The sequence below is a fragment of the Papio anubis genome, chromosome 11, assembly GCF_008728515.1.
Source record: "Papio anubis isolate 15944 chromosome 11, Panubis1.0, whole genome shotgun sequence".
Taxonomy (NCBI): Eukaryota; Metazoa; Chordata; class Mammalia; order Primates; family Cercopithecidae; genus Papio; species Papio anubis.
This window is the reverse complement of record NC_044986.1, coordinates 84,904,749-84,922,171: the sequence shown is the minus strand read 5'-3', so window position 1 is coordinate 84,922,171 and position 17,423 is coordinate 84,904,749. Positions and strand designations below refer to the sequence as shown.

Below are 17,423 nucleotides of genomic sequence, written 5' to 3'. Positions count from 1 at the left end.
CCCTAGGACAGGCCCTGTTGTGTGATGTTCCCCTTCCTGTGTCCAAGTGTTCTCATTCTTCAATTCCAACCTGTGAGTGAGAACATGCGGTATTTGGTTTTTTGTCCTTGCAATAGTTTGCTGAGAATGATGGTTTTCAGCCTCATCCATGTCCCTACAATGGACATGAACTCATACTTTTTTATGGCTGCATAGTATTCCATGGTGTATATGTGCCACATTTTCTTAATCAAGTCTATCATTGATGGACATTTGGGTTGGTTTCAAGTCTTTGCTATTGTGAATAGTGCTGCAATAAGCATACATGTGCATGTGTCTTTACAGCGGCATGATTTATAATCCTTTGGGTATATACCGAGCAATGGGATGGTTGGGTCAAATGGTATTTCTGGTTCTGGATCCTTGAGGAATCACCACACTGTCTTCCACAATGGTTGAACTAGTTCATAGTCGCACCAACAGTGTAAAAGTGTTCCTATTTCTCCACATTCTCTCCAGCACCTGTTGTTTCCTGACTTTTTAATGATCACCATTCTAACTGGTGTGAGATGGTATCTCATTGTGGTTTTGATTTGCGTTTCTCTGATGGCGAGTGATGATGAGCATTTTTTCATGTGTCTGTTGGCTACATAAATGTCTTCTTTTCAGAAGTGTCTGTTCATATCCTTCACCCACTTTTCGATGGGGTTGTTTGTTTTTTTCTTGTAAATTTGTTTGAGTTCTTTGTAGGTTCTGGATATTAGCCCTTTGTCAGATGAGTAGATTGCAAAAATTTTCTCCCATTCTGTAGGTTGCCTGTTCACTCTGATGGTAATTTCTTTTGCTGTGCAGAAGCTCTTTAGTTTAATTAGATCCCATTTGTCAATTTTGGCTTTCGTTGTCATTACTTTTGGTGTTTTAGACATGAAGTCCTTGCCCATGCCTATGTCCTGAATGGTATTGCCTAGGTTTTCTTCTAGGGTTTTTATGGTTTTAGGTCTAACATTTAAGTCTTTAATCCATCTTGAATTAATTTTTGTATAAGGTGTAAGGAAGGTGTAAGGAAGTTTCAGCTTTCTACATATGGCTAGCCAGTTTTCCCAGCACTATTCATTAAATAGGGAATCCTTTCCCCATTTCCTGTTTTTGTCAGGTTTGTCAAATATCAGATGGTTGTAGATGTGTGGTATTATTTCTGAGGGCCCTGTTCTGTTCCATTGGTCTATATCTCTGTTTTGGTACCAGTATCATGCTGCTTTGGTTACTGTAGCCTTGCAGTATAGTTTGAAGTCAGGTAGTGTGATACCTCCAGCTTTGTTCTTTTGGCTTAGGATTGACTTGGCAATGCAGGCTCTTTTGTGGTTCCATATGAACTTTAAAGTAGTTTTTTCCAATTCTGTGAAGAAAGTCATTGGTAGCTTGATGGGGATGACATTGAATCTATAAATTACCTTGGGCAATATGGCCATTTTCATGATATTGATTCTTCCTATCCATGAGCATGGAATGTTCTTCCATTTGTTTGTGTCCTCTTTTATTTCGTTGAGCAGTGGTTTGTAATTCTCCTTGAAGAGGTTCTTCACATCTCTTGTAAGTTGGATTCCTAACTATTTTATTGTCTTTGAAGCAATAGTGAATGAGAGTTCACTCATGATTTGGCTCTCTGTTTGTTGTTGGTGTATAAGAATGCTTGTGATTTTTGCACATTGATTTTGTATCCTGAGACTTTGCTGAAGTTGCTTATCAGCTTAAGGAGATTTTGGGCTGAGATGATGGAGTTTCTAAATATACAGTCACATCATCTGCAAAGAGGGACAATTTGACTTCCTCTTTTCCTAATTAATACCCTTTATTTCTTTCTCCTGCCTGATTGCCCTGGCCAGAACTTCCAACACTGTGTTGAATAGGAGTGGTGAGACAGGGCATCCCTGTCTTGTGCCAGTTTTCAAAGGGAATGCTTCCAGTTTTTGCCCATTCAATATGATATTGGCTGTGGGTTTGTCATAAATAGCTCTTATTATTTTGAGATATGTCCCATCAATACCTAATTTATTGAGAGTTTTTAGAATGAAGGGCTGTTGAATTTCGTCAAAGGCCTTTTCTGCATCTATTGAGACAATCATGTGGTTTTGGCTTTGGTTCTGTTTATATGCTGGATTATGTTTATTGATTTGCATATGTTAAACCAGCCTTGCATCCCAGGGATGAAGCCCACTTGATCATGGTGGATAAACTTTTTGATGTGCTGCTGGATTCAGTTTCCCAGTCTTTTATTGAGGATTTTTGCATCGATGTTCATCAGGGATATTGGTCTGAAATTCTCTTTTTTTGTTGTGTCTCTGCCAGGCTTTGGTATCAGGATGATGCTGGCCTCATAAAATGAGTTAGGGAGGATTGCCTCTTTTTCTATGGATTGGAATAGTTTCAGAAGGAATGGTACCAGCTCCTCCTTGTACCTCTGGTAGAATTCAGCTGTGAATCCGTCTGGTCCTGGACTTTTTTTGGTTGGTAGGCTATTAATTATTGCCTCAATTTCAGAGCCTGCTATTGGTCTATTCAGGGATTCAATTTCTTCCTGGTTTAGTTGGGAGGATATATGTGTCCAGGAATTTATCCATTTCTTCTAGATTTTCTAGTTTATTTGCGTAGAGGTGTTTATAGTGTTCTCTGATGGTAGTTTGTATTTCTGTGGGATCAGTGGTGATATCCTCTTTATCATTTTTTATTGCATCTAGTTGATTCTTCTCTCTTCTTTATTAGTCTTGCTAGCAGTCTATCAATTTTGTTGATCTTTTCAAAACACCAGCTCCTGGATTCATGGATTTTTGGAAGGATTTTTTGTGTCTCTATCTCCTTCAGTTCTGCTCTGATCTTAGTTATTTCTTGCCTTCTGCTAGAAATTTTAATTGTGATGTTAGGGTGTCAATTTTAGATCTTTCCTGCTTTCTCTTGTGGGCAGTTAGTGCTATGAATTTCCCTCTACACACTGCTTTAAATGTGTCCCGGAGATTCAGTTATGTTGTGTCTTTGTTCTCACTGGTTTCAAAGAACATCTTCATTTCTGCCTTCATTTCATTATGTACCCAGTAGTCATTCAGGAGCAGGTTGTTCAGTTTCCATGTAGTTGAGTGGTTTTGAGTGAATTTCTTAACCTGAGTTCTAATTTGATTGCACTGTGGACTGAGAGACAGTTTGTTATAATTTCTGTTCTTTTACATTTGCTGAGGAGTGCTTTACTTCCAACTATGTGGTCAATTTTGGAATAAGTGCAACGTGGTGCTGAGAAGAATGTATATTCTATTGATTTGGAGTGGAGAGTTCTGTAGATGTCTATTAGGTCCTCTTGGTGCAGAGCTGGTTCAATTACTGGATATCCTTGTTAACTTTCCATCTCGTTGATCTGTCTAATGTCAACAATGGGGTGCTAAAGTCTCCCATTATTATTGTGTGGGAGTATAAGTCTCTTTGTAGGTCTCTGAGGACTTGCTTTATGAATCTGGGTGCTCCTGTATTGGGTGCATATATATTTAGCATAGTTAGCTCTTCTGATTGAATTAATCCCTTTACCATTATGTAATGGCCTTCTTTGTCTCTTTTGATCTTTTTTGGTTTAAAGTTTGTTTTATCAGAGACTAAGATTGCAATCCCTGCCTTTTTTTGTTTTCCATTTGCTTGGTAGATCTTCTTCCATCCCTTTATTTTGAGCCTATATGTGTCTCTGCACATGAAATGGGTCTCCTGAATACAGCACACTGATGGGTCTTGACTCTTTATCCAATTTGCCAGTCTGTGTCTTTTAATTGGAGCATTTAGCCCATTTACATTTAAGGTTAATATTGTTGTGTGTGAATTTGATCTTGTCATTATGATGTTAGCTGGTTATTTTGCTTGTTAGTTGATGCAGTTTCTTCCTAGCATCAGTGGTCCTTACAATTTGGCATGTTTTTGCAGTAGCTGGTAGCTGTTGTTCCTTTCCATGTTTAGTGCTTCCTTCAGGAGCTCTTGTAGGGCAGGCCTGGTGGTGACAAAAATCTCTCAGCATTTGCTTGTCTGTAAAGGATTTTATTTCTCCTTCACTTATGAAGCTTAGTTTGGCTGGATATGAAATTCTAGGTTGAAAATTCTTTTCTTTAAGAGTGTTGAATATTGGCCCCCACTCTCTTCCGGCCTGTAGAGTTTCTGCCGGGAGATCCACTGTTAGACTGATGGGCTTCCCTTTGTAGGTAATCTGACCTTTTTCTCTGGCTGCCCTTAACATTTTTTCCTTCATTTCAACTTTGGTGAATCTGACAATTTTGTGTCTTGGAGTTGCTCTTCTCGAGGAGTATCTTTGTCGCATTCTCTGTATTTCCTGAATTTGAATGTTGGCCTGCCTTGCTCGGTTGAGGAAGTTCTCCTGGATAATATCCTGCAGTGTGTTTTCCACCTTGGTTCCATTCTCCCCGTCACTTTCAGGTACACCAATCAGATGTACATTTGGTCTTTTCACATAGTCCCATATTTGTTGGAGGCTTCATTCGTTTTTGTTTTTGTTTTTTACTCTTTTTTCTCTAAACTCTTTCACTTCATTTCATTCATTTGCTCTTCAATCACTGATACCCTTTCTTCCAGTTGATTGAATCAGCTATTGAAGCTTGTGCATTTGCCACGTAGTCCTCGTGTCATGGTTTTCAGCTCCATCAGGTCATTTAAGGACTTCTCTACACTGGTTATTCTAGTTAACCATTCGTCTAATCTTTTTTCAAGGTTTTTAGCTTCTTTGTGATGGGTTCGAACTTCCTTCTTTAGTTCAGAGAAGTTTGATCGTCTGAAGCCTTTTTCTCTCAGCTCGTCAAAGTCATTCTCCATCCAGCTTTGTTCCATTGCTGGCGAGGAGCTGCATTCCTTTGGAGGGGGAGAGGTACTCTGATTTTTAGCATTTTCAGTTCTTCTGCTCTGTTTTTTCGCCATCTTTGTGGTTTTATCTACCTTTGGTCTTTGGTGATGGTGACGTACAGATGGGGTTTTGGTGTGGATGTCCTTTCTGTTTGTTAGTTTTCCTTCTAACAGTCAGGACTCTCAGCTGCAGGTCTGTTGGAGTTTGCCAGAGGTCCACTCCAGATCCTGTTTACCTGGGTATCAGCAGCAGAGGCTGCAGAGCAGTGAATGTTGCTGAACAGCAAATGTTGCTGCCTAATCGTTCCTCTGGAAGCTTCATCTCAGAGGGGTACCCTGCCGTGTGAGGTGTCAGTCTGCTCCTACTAGTGGGTGCCTCCCAGTTAGGCTACTTGGGGGTCAGGGACCCACTTGAGGAGGCAGTCTGTCAGTTCTCAGATCTCCAACTCTGTGCTGGGAGAACCCCTACTCTCTTCAAAGCTGTCAGACAGGGACATTTAAGTCTGCAGAGGTTTCTGCTCCCTTTTGTTCAGCTATGCCCTGCCCCCAAAGGTGGAGTCTACAGAGACAGGTAGGCCTCCTTGAGCTGTGGTGGGCTTCACCCAGTTTGAGCTTCCCTGTGCTTTTTTTACCTACTCAAGCCTCAGCAATGGTGGGCGCCCCTCCCGCAGCCTCGCTGCCGCCTTGCAGTTCTATCTCAGACCACTGTGCTGGCAATGAGTGAGGCTCCATGGGTGTGGGACCCTCTGAGCCAGGCATGGGATATAATCTCCTGGTGTGCCGTTTGCTAAGAGCATTGGAAAAGTGCAGTATTAGGGTGGGAGTGACCCGATTTTCCAGGTGCTGTCTGTGACAGCTTCCCTTGGCTAGGAAAAGGAATTCCCTGACTGCTTGTGCTTCCTGGGTGAGGCGATGCTTTGCCCTACTTTGGCTCACGCTCAGTGGTCTGCACCCACTGTCCTGCACCCACTGTCCAACATGCCTCAGTGAGATGAACCCAGTACCTCAGCTGGAAATGCAGAAATCACCCATCTTCTGCGTCGCTCACTCTGGGAGCTGTAGACTGCAACTGTTCTTATTCGGCCATCTTGGAACTGCCCCCGACCATTTGTATATCTTCTTTTGAGAATTGTTTATTCATGTCCTTAATCTACTTTCTGATGAAATTATTCACTTTTTTTCTTGCTGATTTCTTTGAGTTCTTTATAGATTCTGGATATTAGTCCTTTGTTGGATGTATAGATTGCAAAGATTTTCTCCTATTCTGTGGGTTGTGTGTTTACTTTGCTGATTGCTTCTTTTGTTGTGCAGAAGCTTTTTAGTTTAATTAAAACCCATCTATTTATCTTTGTTTTTGTTACATTTGCTTTTGGATTCTTGGTCATGAAGTCTTTGCCTAAGCCAATATCTAGAAAGTTTTTTCTGATGTTATCTTCTCAAATTTTTATGGTTTCAGGTTTTAAGTCTTTGATCCATCTTGAGTTGATTTTTGTATAAGGTGAGAGATGAGGATCCAGTTTCATTCTTCTACATGTGGCTAGCGAATTATCCCAGCACCATTTGTTGAATAGGGTGTCCTTTCCCCACTTTATGTTTTTGTTTGCTTTGTCAAAAATCAATTGACTGTAAGTGTTTCGCTTTTTTTCTGGAATCTCTATTTTGTTCCATTGGTCTATATAACCATTTTTATACCAGTACCATAGCCTTATAGTGTAGTTTGAAGTCAGGTAATGTAATGTCTCCAGATTTGTTCTTTTTGCTTAGTCTTGCTTTGAATAGTAACAGCCAACCTTTATTAAAAGATCACTATGTACCTGGCATTTACCTAGACATTTTCGATTTATGTTAACTCAGCTCTCACAGCAACATTGTAAACTGGTGTGATAATATCATAGAGTTGATATTATCACACAATTTCCTAGAAGAGTGATCTGAAGTTCATGTGGCTAGTACATTGTAAAGTCTAAATTTGAGCCCAGATGTATTACTCCAAGGCCAATGCTGATTCTTCTGGGATACACTCTTCTCAAATGGCAATTCTAATCTTGTTGGCCAAGCCCTTGCCCTTGCCCCTGCAGCAGAGTCATATGCAAGTTTCTTTGATTTAACTGCCTATGATAGTCCTCTGTTATAATCCTCAGGGAGTTAATGGAGTTAATTACTTGTTATTTGATTTTCAGATGCCTATTAGTAGGGAAGGATTATGCTAATGTATTTACTTACCTAATTAGGATTTAAAATGGGGACACAAGGCAGGAAGGAGAAACCAACCACTTGAGCTGTTACAGAGAGCAGTGTAATTTTGCTTTCGGGGTTTATGCAGCACTTCCCCCATCTCCTGCCCATGTTCTGGATGAAGGGAAAGGCTTGGGAACAGACCTCAACAGAGACCAAGCAGTGTGACATGGCATCTGAATGTGGAGTCCATCTCTGGATGCATCAGTAGGAGCAGAGAGGAAGGAGCAAAGGAGGGGAAGTTTCCACCAATCTCTTCCCTGGTGACCTCCCAGTCAGCACACGGGGCTTGATCTTGGATAGCACTCACCACTGTCATGTGACAAATGCTGGGTACCACTGGGGAATGCTTAGCTTGGAGAAGAGATGGTCTTCTTCAAGAGGACTGTGTGAAGGAGGAATTCACTGCTTAAAAAAAAAAAGAAAGAACGAAATGTTAACCACACCCACCCCACCCTTCTGCCCCAGAAATCTTCAAAAGGACCTTTAAATCCTTGAGATCCTAAGAACTGGCAGGTACTTGGGCCTTTGAATGCCCTTTCCCATAATGTCTGCACATCCGTCTCAATGTTATATACCTTTCAAGGTCAGTACCAATCCCCTAGAGTTCCTGGCTCCACAAGTGGACCCTCTGGGTCCTTTTTAGCATCCTCCTATACCCTTGGCCAGCACAGGTGATTGGACAGCATTCTGCTGATTACCAGTGATAGCAAATCAAGCTCAGGCTGGCTTGAATAAAACATGTCATTTACTGGCTTGCAAAACTGAAGGGTTCTGGTTCTTTCTCAGCCCCCTAGCATCCCTGTGAGAAGCTTCCAGCCCAATCACTCTTACCTTGGACCCTGGGTGATAGGAACTCACATGATGTCAGCGGGACTTGGGCTTCTTGTGTCTCTGAGCTATGCTCTCCTGTCAAATTTGCCTTTCATGGCTTTCCAATTCCACCCTCCAGGTTCTAGCCCTGTGCAAGAAAGAGAGTCTCTCCCTTGGAAATGGCATGGAAATCCTGGGTTTCTGTCCCATTGGCGCTGACAGAGTCATGTGCCCACCTGAAGCCAATCATTGTGTAGGAGGATGTCATGCTTTGATTGGTTAGACTTCAGTCTAACCCCATGGTCACTCTAGGAGGCAGGGATAGAGCTCACACTGCAAAGTGCATAGACTGAGAGGGAGGAAGGATGGTTTCCCATTTCCAAAAAGAAGATGAATAGTCACATGTGGCCAGAAATACATGTCCACCAACAGTGGGCAGTTAGTGGTCAGAGATGTTATATCGTTGGTGAACAAAGGAACCATGTTTACCTAAAGTTCTAGTCTGCTACATCACCGGGGTCTGACCTTGTATTATGGGCTGAGTCTTGAGCCCCCAAATTCATATGTAGAACCCCTAATTACCAGTATCTCAGAAGGTGACTGTATTTGGAACTAGGGCCTTTAAAGAGGTGATTAATTTGGGATGAGGCTGTTAAGGTGGGCCCTGATCCAATCTGACTGGTGCCCTTATAAGAAGAATAAATTTGGACACACAAAGAAACACCAGGGAGGCACAAGTACAGAGGAAAGGCCATGTGAGGACACAGGGAGAAGGAGGCTGTCAGCAAGCCAAGGAGAGAGGCCTTGGGAGAAACCAAACCTGCGGAAGCCTTGGTCTTGGACTTCCAGCCCCCAGAACTATGAGAAAATGAATTTCTATTGTTTAAGCTTCCCAGTTATATGGCAACTCCAGTAGATTAATACACCCTGAGTCTGAGAAAGAGAAGCAGTAGCCAACACTGGGTGTGGACACCTTCGCAGAGTTCTGTGTCTTATTCCTCATAGGGTATGTGGGATAGATGGGGAGGGCTGTGAATGACTTCAATTATAACTTGCCTGCCTTGGCTCTGGAACTGGACTGAAGAGCAGGGACAAGCCCAACAGTTAAAGCAGTGAGAACAGTGGGGTTGTAAACATTTTTTTGCCATGTCCCATGGATAAATGGACATTAAAACCCAACATGCACACAAGTATATAGAACAGAACTGAAGCAAAAACCTCAGGAAATAAGGTGCAGCCTTTCTATATGCAATGCACATTGATATCTCCTATTATATTTTCATTCATTTTAAAAATGCTGATTATGGCCCCCAAATTGATTCATAGCTCACCAATGGGTTACAGACTGCGGTTCGAAAAACCACTTCTCAGACTCTCCCAACATTGTCTTGCTTTCCTCCCGGTACAGCTTCGGAAGGTGCTGCTATGTCCTGGGGTCTTCAAAGTCCCTGCGTATTCCTTTACCCTGCAGGGTTTTTGTTCACAGCATTTATCATCACGTGGGATGATGAATTCATTTTATTGATCATTAGCATAGAAAACACCTGAGGGTAAGGGCTTTTTTTGTCTGTTTTGTGTAGCCATTTCTCCAGCACCAAGGCAGTGCTTGAAGCACAGGGAGTTTGTGCAAGAGTTGTGAATGAATGGAGCTGAAACTCCTGGACTGGAAGACACTACAGATGACAGTCATCCATCGGAACATCAGCAGTTGACTTGTCAGGGAACTGTAGTTCAATTCCCATCTGTCCCCTCTCCTGGGCCTACCCTGGTCCATGGGGACTGGAACTTCACTTTCTGCCCCTGACACTGCCCCAGGGAGGCAGTGTCTCAGAGCTGGCCTGGACCCCTTAACCTCCTCCCTGTCCTTTTGACAAGCCCTGTCACTGCTTATCCTTGAACTCTTTCCTGCCCTCAGTACCCAGGCCTGGGGCTCTTTTCATGCCTAGGCCACCTTCTTCTTGCCCTTGTGGTGCTACCCTGGGGAGTCCTGGGAGGAGGGTGCTCTAAGCCAGGAGTGTCCCAGTGAATCAGTTGACATTCTTGCTGTGGCCTCTGGTTCAGTAGCTATATGGTCTTGGCATATTTTCTCTCTGAGCCTTGGCTTTTTCATCTGCAAAATGGAAAATAATCATCAATCTCTTGCAAATCTGCTGTAAAGGTGAAAGGTGGCAATGCATGTGTGGTACCTATGCTTACAAGCTTTCCTTTTCCTTCCTCCAGCATTATAGTGCTCTAATATAAAATAACACAACAGCTAACCTTCAGTCTGTAGATTCAGATACAGGATGTCAAACCTGAGTTTAACTCTAGCACTTAGAGTTGTTGGGGACCACAGGTCAGATCCACTGGAGGCAGGTGGGAGTTTGAGTAATAGTCTCTTACTCAGACCTGGAGTCAGTACAGCAGAGTCTCTTGCCCCAGGGCTCCAGGGGCTCAGACCTGTCTCTATGAGCCTATAATAGTCTAGGTTCTCTAGAGAAACAGAACTAATGGGTAGTTACCTATCTATCTATCTATGTATCTATCTATGTATCTATGTATCTATGTATCTATCTATCTATCTATCTATCTATCTATCTATCTATCTATCTATCATCTCTGTATCCATCTTCTGCCTATATATCTATCTATGTATCTATTATCTATCTATCATCTATATGTCTTTCTGTCTATCTATCTAGAGATGTATTAGAAGGCACTGGCTCATGTGGTTATGTAGGCTGAGAAGCCTCAAGTTGTGCAGTTAGCAAGCCGGAAACCTGGGAGGGCCAATGGTGCAGTTCCAGTCCAAGCCTGAGCCCAAAGGCAAGAGAAGAACTGCATCCTGGCATGAAGAGAGTCAGGCAGAGAGGAGCTGCTTCTCCACAGGAGGGTCAGTCTTTTTGTTTAATTCAGTCCTTCAACAGATTGGATGAGGTCCACTCACATTAGGGAGGGCCATCTGCTTTATTCAGTCTATGGATTTAAGTGTCAGTCAAGTCCAAAAACACCCTCACAGGCACACCCAGAATATTTGACCAAATATCTGGGCACCCCATGGCCCAGTCAAGTTGACACATAAAATGGACCAGCACCAACACTCCATTATGGTGCTTTCCTGTGCCCATCCAGTTTCTGACTGATCTTACCCTGCTTCTGGCTCAGTGTCATCTCATTCTCCTCCTTCTGCTTCCCCATCCCCAAATCCTGCCAAGCCTTAACCTGTCTACTGCCCTGAGGACATTTCTGAGGTGCTCTCTGCTGCCCCCATGTGGCCCCTGAAGGCAGACCTTTTTCCTGTCTCATGTTTGTGAAGATCAACAAGTTTACGCAAACCCATTCATTTATACAACCACTTACTCAGTCTTGATTTATGGAAGGCCTGCTCTGGGCTTGGCACCATTGAATTCTTACATCAACCCTGAAAAGCTGGTGCTATTTACATTTGCCATTGAGAAAGTTGTGACTCTGTGAGGTTAGGTAAGCTAGAAAGAGTGCGACCAGGGCTCACTTCACATTGCTTTGCTATATGCCAGGTGCTGCAATGGACACTTCAAAGGGCATTGAGTGAGGCCTCAGAAAGGAGAGTCCCTCTCTGTGTCATTGAATGGACAAGAGGAGAAGTCTGGCCTGTCCGCTGCCTGAGCCTCGGTGGCTGTGAAGCTGGGTGGTGGCCACTTGTTGTATCTGGGAAGACAGTGTGGCCTCCTAAGGGGCTTATATTTTCTTTGATAAATGGTTCTGGTGCTGACAAAAATAACTTGGAAACCACTGTTGTGAAAGATTGGGAGCCCCCGAAGAATTTTAAGCAGGGAAGCAACATGATTACATTTGCATTTTAAAAAGGGAGACAAAGACAATTTAGTATAAAAATAAATCTCCTTAATCACATCATCACAGCAGAATAACTTTCCTCTGGGTGCATTCTCTCCCTGCCTTGATCACATGCGGGGGTTTTTACACAGTTGTGAACTTCACCACATTCGATTTGCATTCTTCTTTCTCACTCAATGGTACATGTCCTCCAGTGGCCTTCCTAGTGATCCTCTGGAGTGGCAGCCTGCTGTGCCTTCCCAGTCTTCCTTCACTTCTTCATTCTTGTGTTGTGGGATATTCACCCAGTAGCACCATGTGAGTGATAACTACTATTATTATCATTTAAATTGCATCTGATTTTTCTGTTTTATAAATGCCATAAAAACAAGTGTACTTGACCCCAGAGTTTTTTCAGTCCCTTATGGACTTTTCTCTTGGATATATTCCTACCAAAAGGATCCTGGGTCAAAGATCCTAAATGCTTTTTAAAATAAATGTTTTAATAGACTTTAATGTTTGGAACAGTTTTAGATTCACAGTAAATTTGATTTGAAAATACAGGGAGTTTTCATATATCCCTGCCCCTCGACATGCACGGCCTTCTACAGACAACATAAAAATCCTGCACCAGAAGGTACATTTGTTACAATCAATGAACCTACATTGACACACCATTACCACTGAGAGCTCATAATTTACACTGAGGTTCACTCTTGATGTTGTACATTCTATGAGTTTTGACAAATGTATAAAGACATGTATCCACCTTTACGCTATTGTTGAAGTCAAATAAAATATGGAGAAGAATCTCTAAATTTAAAACAATTTATTTGGGAAGCAAGAATTGCAGTTTGGGGTATGCTCACATACTGGGTGGTCTTTGGTGTGTCTCAAGAACGAAGAGAAGGTTGGGATTTTTATTAGGAATAAAAATGTTGTAGTTTTGAAAGAAGACTCATCAGCACTTTAGAAGCTTTTGGGAACTGAAAACTGATTGGTGAGTGACAGTGAGAGGTGAAACAAGTCTTAGAGTCCCAGCAGGTCTTTTCAGCAGCTACTAGGTAAAATTGGTCTTAGGGTTACAGCAAGTCCTTTCAGTAGTTGGGCTGATGGAAAAATTTAATTCTTGGAGCAGGTGCTATGTGCCGCGAGTTCATTTTCTTCCTGGTTCCTGGACTCTGATTTAGTTGGATATGACAAGAATTACTCAATTTGTATAACCAGTTTTCAAGTATCTTACAGAGTAGTTTCGTGGCCCTAAAAATCCTCTATGCTCCACTTATTTATTTCTCCCTGCCTCCAAACCCCTGATCTTTTTACACTTCCATAGTTTTGCTTTTTCCAGAATATCATATATCTAGGATCATACAGTATGTAGCCTTTACACACCTACTTCTTTCACCTAGTAATATGCATTTTAGACTCTTCCATGTCTTTTCATGGCTTGACAACTCATTTGTTTTTAGCACTGAACAATATTGCATTGTCTAGATGTAACAGTTTATTTATCCATTCACCCACTGAGGGACATCATTTGCTTCTAAGTTTTGGCAATTATGAGTAAGGCTGCTATAAACATCTGTGTGCAGGTTTTGTGTGGACATAAGTTTTCAACTCCTTTTGATAATTACCAAGGAGCACAATTGCTCGTTTGTATGGTAAGCATATGTTTAGTTCTATGAAAAACCACCAAACTGTCTTCTAAAATGGCTGTGCCATTTTGCAATCCCACCAACAATGATTGAGAGTTCCTGTTGTTCCACATCCTCACCAGCACGGTGTTGCCAGTGTTCTGGAATTTGGCTACTCTAATAGTATTCTAAATGCTTTTTTTACGCACTAGCCTGCTGAACAATGTCTCTCCATTTGTGGTGGAGCTGAGCTCAAAACCAGCACGAGCCAGCATCAGCCTGAGGATTCTTGGTCCATGGCCACATGGGGACATGCTACATCAGGAGAGTGGGAGGTGGCGGACACTGTGCTTTTCCCTTCAGATCCCCCCTCAGGCCAACTCGTTCACCCCCAACCCCAACGAGGCCAGATTCTCCCAGATCCTAGCTGCCTTCCTCATGAGTAACTGCTCTCAACTGGAGGGAAATGGCTTGCCCAGGGTTAGGCTGGCAAGGGCATCCTGAGACCAGGACATGTTGAATTGGGAATACAAAGGTAAGGTCAGGTTCTCCCTCTGGCTGGTCCTGCATTCCTCATTCTGTATATTGGACCTCAATATCACTCCTGCATGGACTTCTGCAGACTTCTGCCTGCCCCAGAGTCTGTGTTCAGGGAACCCACCATCAAGCAGTGAGTGATTCGACCTGCCATCCTCTCCTAGCAGGGATGCAGCCTCAGTCTCCCAAAGAACAGACTTGACGAAGGTGGGCTGGGGGTATCCAGTCTCCCCTTTTTCAGGGGGCTACTCCTTGAACACCTTCTTGTGCAGCAATGATGCCAAAGCTAAGACCTTTCTGGTGTGAAGAGACAATGTTCTGGGAGTGCATGTAGACAGAAATGCTAAATGAATTAAAAAAAAACATGGAGTTTTGGGGCCAAGGTTTGGCTGTGCCTTTTGGTAAAACACACATCATGGAAAGTGTGACGGTTTGGGGTGAACAAATCTTGTTTCTGTCACTTTCAAGTGGTGTGAGCTTTGCCCTGTTGAGTGACCTCTCTCTTGCTCATGTTGGCAATGGCAATGACAATGCCATCTTCAGAGTATTCCTGTGAGAATCAGAAGAGACTTATGTGTTCTGTGAACTACTTGGCATAAAAAGGGGTTCAAAAACAGCTCCTTTACTCTCTCTTTTCTGTTCATGTCCTAGGGTTTGGCCCTGTTTCGAATATAGTGGAAAATAATATCCCAGGTGGGCACCTCGAGGAATTGTCTTTCTCTGGAGCTCTCCTGGAATTGTGACTACAGATAATGTTTTCATTCTGCTCAGAGTCCCCCGGACAGTGTCTTGATCATGCCCTCCCCCTCTGCATCTTACTTCCAGCAGGTGGAGAGTAAGCCATACTTTCACGTTGAAGATTACATCCCAGCAAGTCTGATCGAGAGGATGACCGCTCTACGGGTCCAAGTCGAAATCTCAGAGATGCACCGGCTCAGCTCTGCACTCTGGGGAGAGGATGCTGAGCTGGAGTTCTTGAGGGTAAGGCCTTCCTGACCTGGAGAGAGGTGTTGGTCTTCAAGGGAATGCAGTCAGCAGTCCCCTCTGGAGCCTTCTCAAGGGGCCCAGGTGTGTGCAGACCCACAAGGAGGCACGAGCAAGCGTGGAGCTCTAAGAGGGAGGGAGGGGCAAGGAGAGGCTTCTGGAAGCAGCTGACATTGGAAATGACCCCAAAGAGGGTAGGATTTAGTGAGCTGGGGTGAGTGTGGTAGGGCTTTTCCTTATTTATTTATTTATTTTTTTGAGACGGAGTCTCGCTCTGGGATTACAGGTGCCTGCCACCATGCCCCACTAATTTTTGTGTTTTAGTAGAGACAGGGTTTCCCCATGTTGGCCAGGCTGGTCTCAAACTCCTGATCTCAGGTAATCCGCCTGCCTTGGCCTCCCAGAGTGCTGGGACTACAGGCGTGAGCCACTGTGCCCGGCCAAATCTTAGATCAGCATTCCAGACACTTTCCTCCAAGCAGGGAGACCACGTTTCTTAGAGTTGACACATGGGACAGCAGAAGAACGAGATCAGAGCTTGAGCCAGAGAAAAGCCATTGCAAAACCCCAAGTTTGCAGCCCTCCAGGCAGCAGTCCTCAACACAGCACAGCTGCTGCGGCCTGTGCACAGGGGTACAGCTTGAGCCCGCTGTCTCTTCACCCGCGGGGCAGAAACAGTGGCACTGCAGTACCCCTGTGTGGGCACACACAATGATGAATAGTCTTTGCTACTCCACAACCTCCCCTTGCTGTGGGCCAGGCACTGGAAAATGGAGACAAAAAGCACATGCTCTTTGTTCCCAGGAAGCCCCATGTCTTGTGGGGAGGATTGTGGTCTACCCACAGGCACACAACTCAATAAACGCTCAATGGAACAAGAACAATACCAGCTACTCTATGTCAAGATGTGGGGACCAGGGAGGGAGTGGCTACTGTGCCTATGCAGATACAGCTGGGGGGCAAGTGAGAGGACACTCGCAGCTTCCGCAGGACAGGATACAGGCTGGGCCATTTGATTGGGGGAGCAGTTTTAAAAGGAAGCTAGGAGATCTGTATATTTCTCTGTACAGAAGTCAGGTAGAAATATTCCGTCTGTGTTTTCTAGCCCTTAATTGAGGTGGATACTTGAAAACAGAACAGCCAACATGAGGTCAGGCCTTTGCTTTTCAGCTGGTCATTTTGCAGAACTATCCCTGTATCTAACATAGTGTAACCTGCAAGCGTTTCGTTTGAGAAGCACTGGCAAAGCATGATCAGGACACTCCATAGTCTGGGCTGCACATGTGTTCCCTGTCAAGGGGACGAAGCATTCCCCTGATGAAGGACCAGTGGAGACTTCAAAGCCACCTGATGATGAGTGGTCACAGAGCCACAGACCTGCAGAATCCAGTCTAGAGGCCAAGGACCCAACCCTGCAACAGATGCCTGCAGGATGGACGTTACCTTCTGGCCTCTGCCCAGACCCTGGCTTTGAGTGCTGAGTTCACTGTCAGGGTCCCTCACTTCCTGGTTGAATGATGGAAAATGATTGTAAAAGAAACTACCAGGCTCAGAAGCAAAAATACAGGAAACTAATTTTTCCCCCATTCACAGAAAGCACTGAATAGATTTTATTTCGTTTACATGTAATCTTTATGGGTTTCAAGGAGCACTCTTGCTTTTGCAGTTCCCCTTGGTGGACTGGTTGGGGTTGTTAACACTGGTGTTACCTGCCTGTGGTACAGAGAGAGAAACTAGACAGGGCTCTGTCATCACCCCCAGAGCACACTGGGAGCCTCTCATTAGGGTGAGGGTTTGTTAAAAGTTTTCTCCCCCTCCCTGATTATAAAAGTAAACATCTCCTAATAATTCTGCTGCCTGGAGATAGCACAGTTATATTTTGGTATATTCATCCTTCTCTGTTTGTTCTGTGCATTCCTATATATGTGTATATGCATATATATTTAAAATTAGCTTTATATTATATATGCACTTTTATGTATGCATATAATCCCATAAATCTAAACATTTGAAAACTTCTTTTGAATTAACGTATGTTGTACCCTACTTTTTTCTCTCAATGCTCTATTGTTTAACATATAAATAGTTTCCAATATGGGACTATTTAAAACGATACTGAGATTAGCATCTTTTACATATAAATCTTAGCTGTATTTCTGCTTCATTCCTTAGGGATAGAATCTCATGAGTGGAATTACTGGGTGGAAGGTAATAAACATTTTGAACATTGTTGATACATATTGCTAAGACACCTTGCACTGCAGTCATTTCTGGACACTTTCCATCCCTTCTACTGGGCTATAAATGTCTGGAGGGTCCTGGATCCTCAGAGCCCATCACAGAGCTCAGTTACTACTCTACAAGCAATCACTGGATCATTTAATTATAGCTCCTCATGGCTCTTGTTTTTCATTAGGAAAAGGAGAAAACCATTATTGGGAGGCTGCCTCTCGGCCCCCAGTTCACTAATGACTAACTCTGACAGTTCAGCATCTCATACTAGCAACAGACTGGGCAAAAGTCCATTTTGGGGAGCACTGAATACCATAGTCTGTCTGTAGATTCACAACTATG

At 43.4% G+C, this 17,423-nt stretch overlaps 1 protein-coding gene across 1 annotated transcript in view; it reads left to right on the top strand.

Annotated features, from left to right (window-relative positions):
* Positions 1–17,423, top strand: part of LOC101020244 (FERM and PDZ domain-containing protein 2) — a 101,402-nt gene that overhangs the window by 30,912 nt on the left and 53,067 nt on the right. Inside the window, exon 11 of the mRNA XM_031651928.1 lies at positions 14,691–14,846. Within this exon, the coding sequence (XP_031507788.1) occupies positions 14,691–14,846 (156 nt within the window). The remainder of the gene's footprint in view (positions 1–14,690; positions 14,847–17,423) is intronic.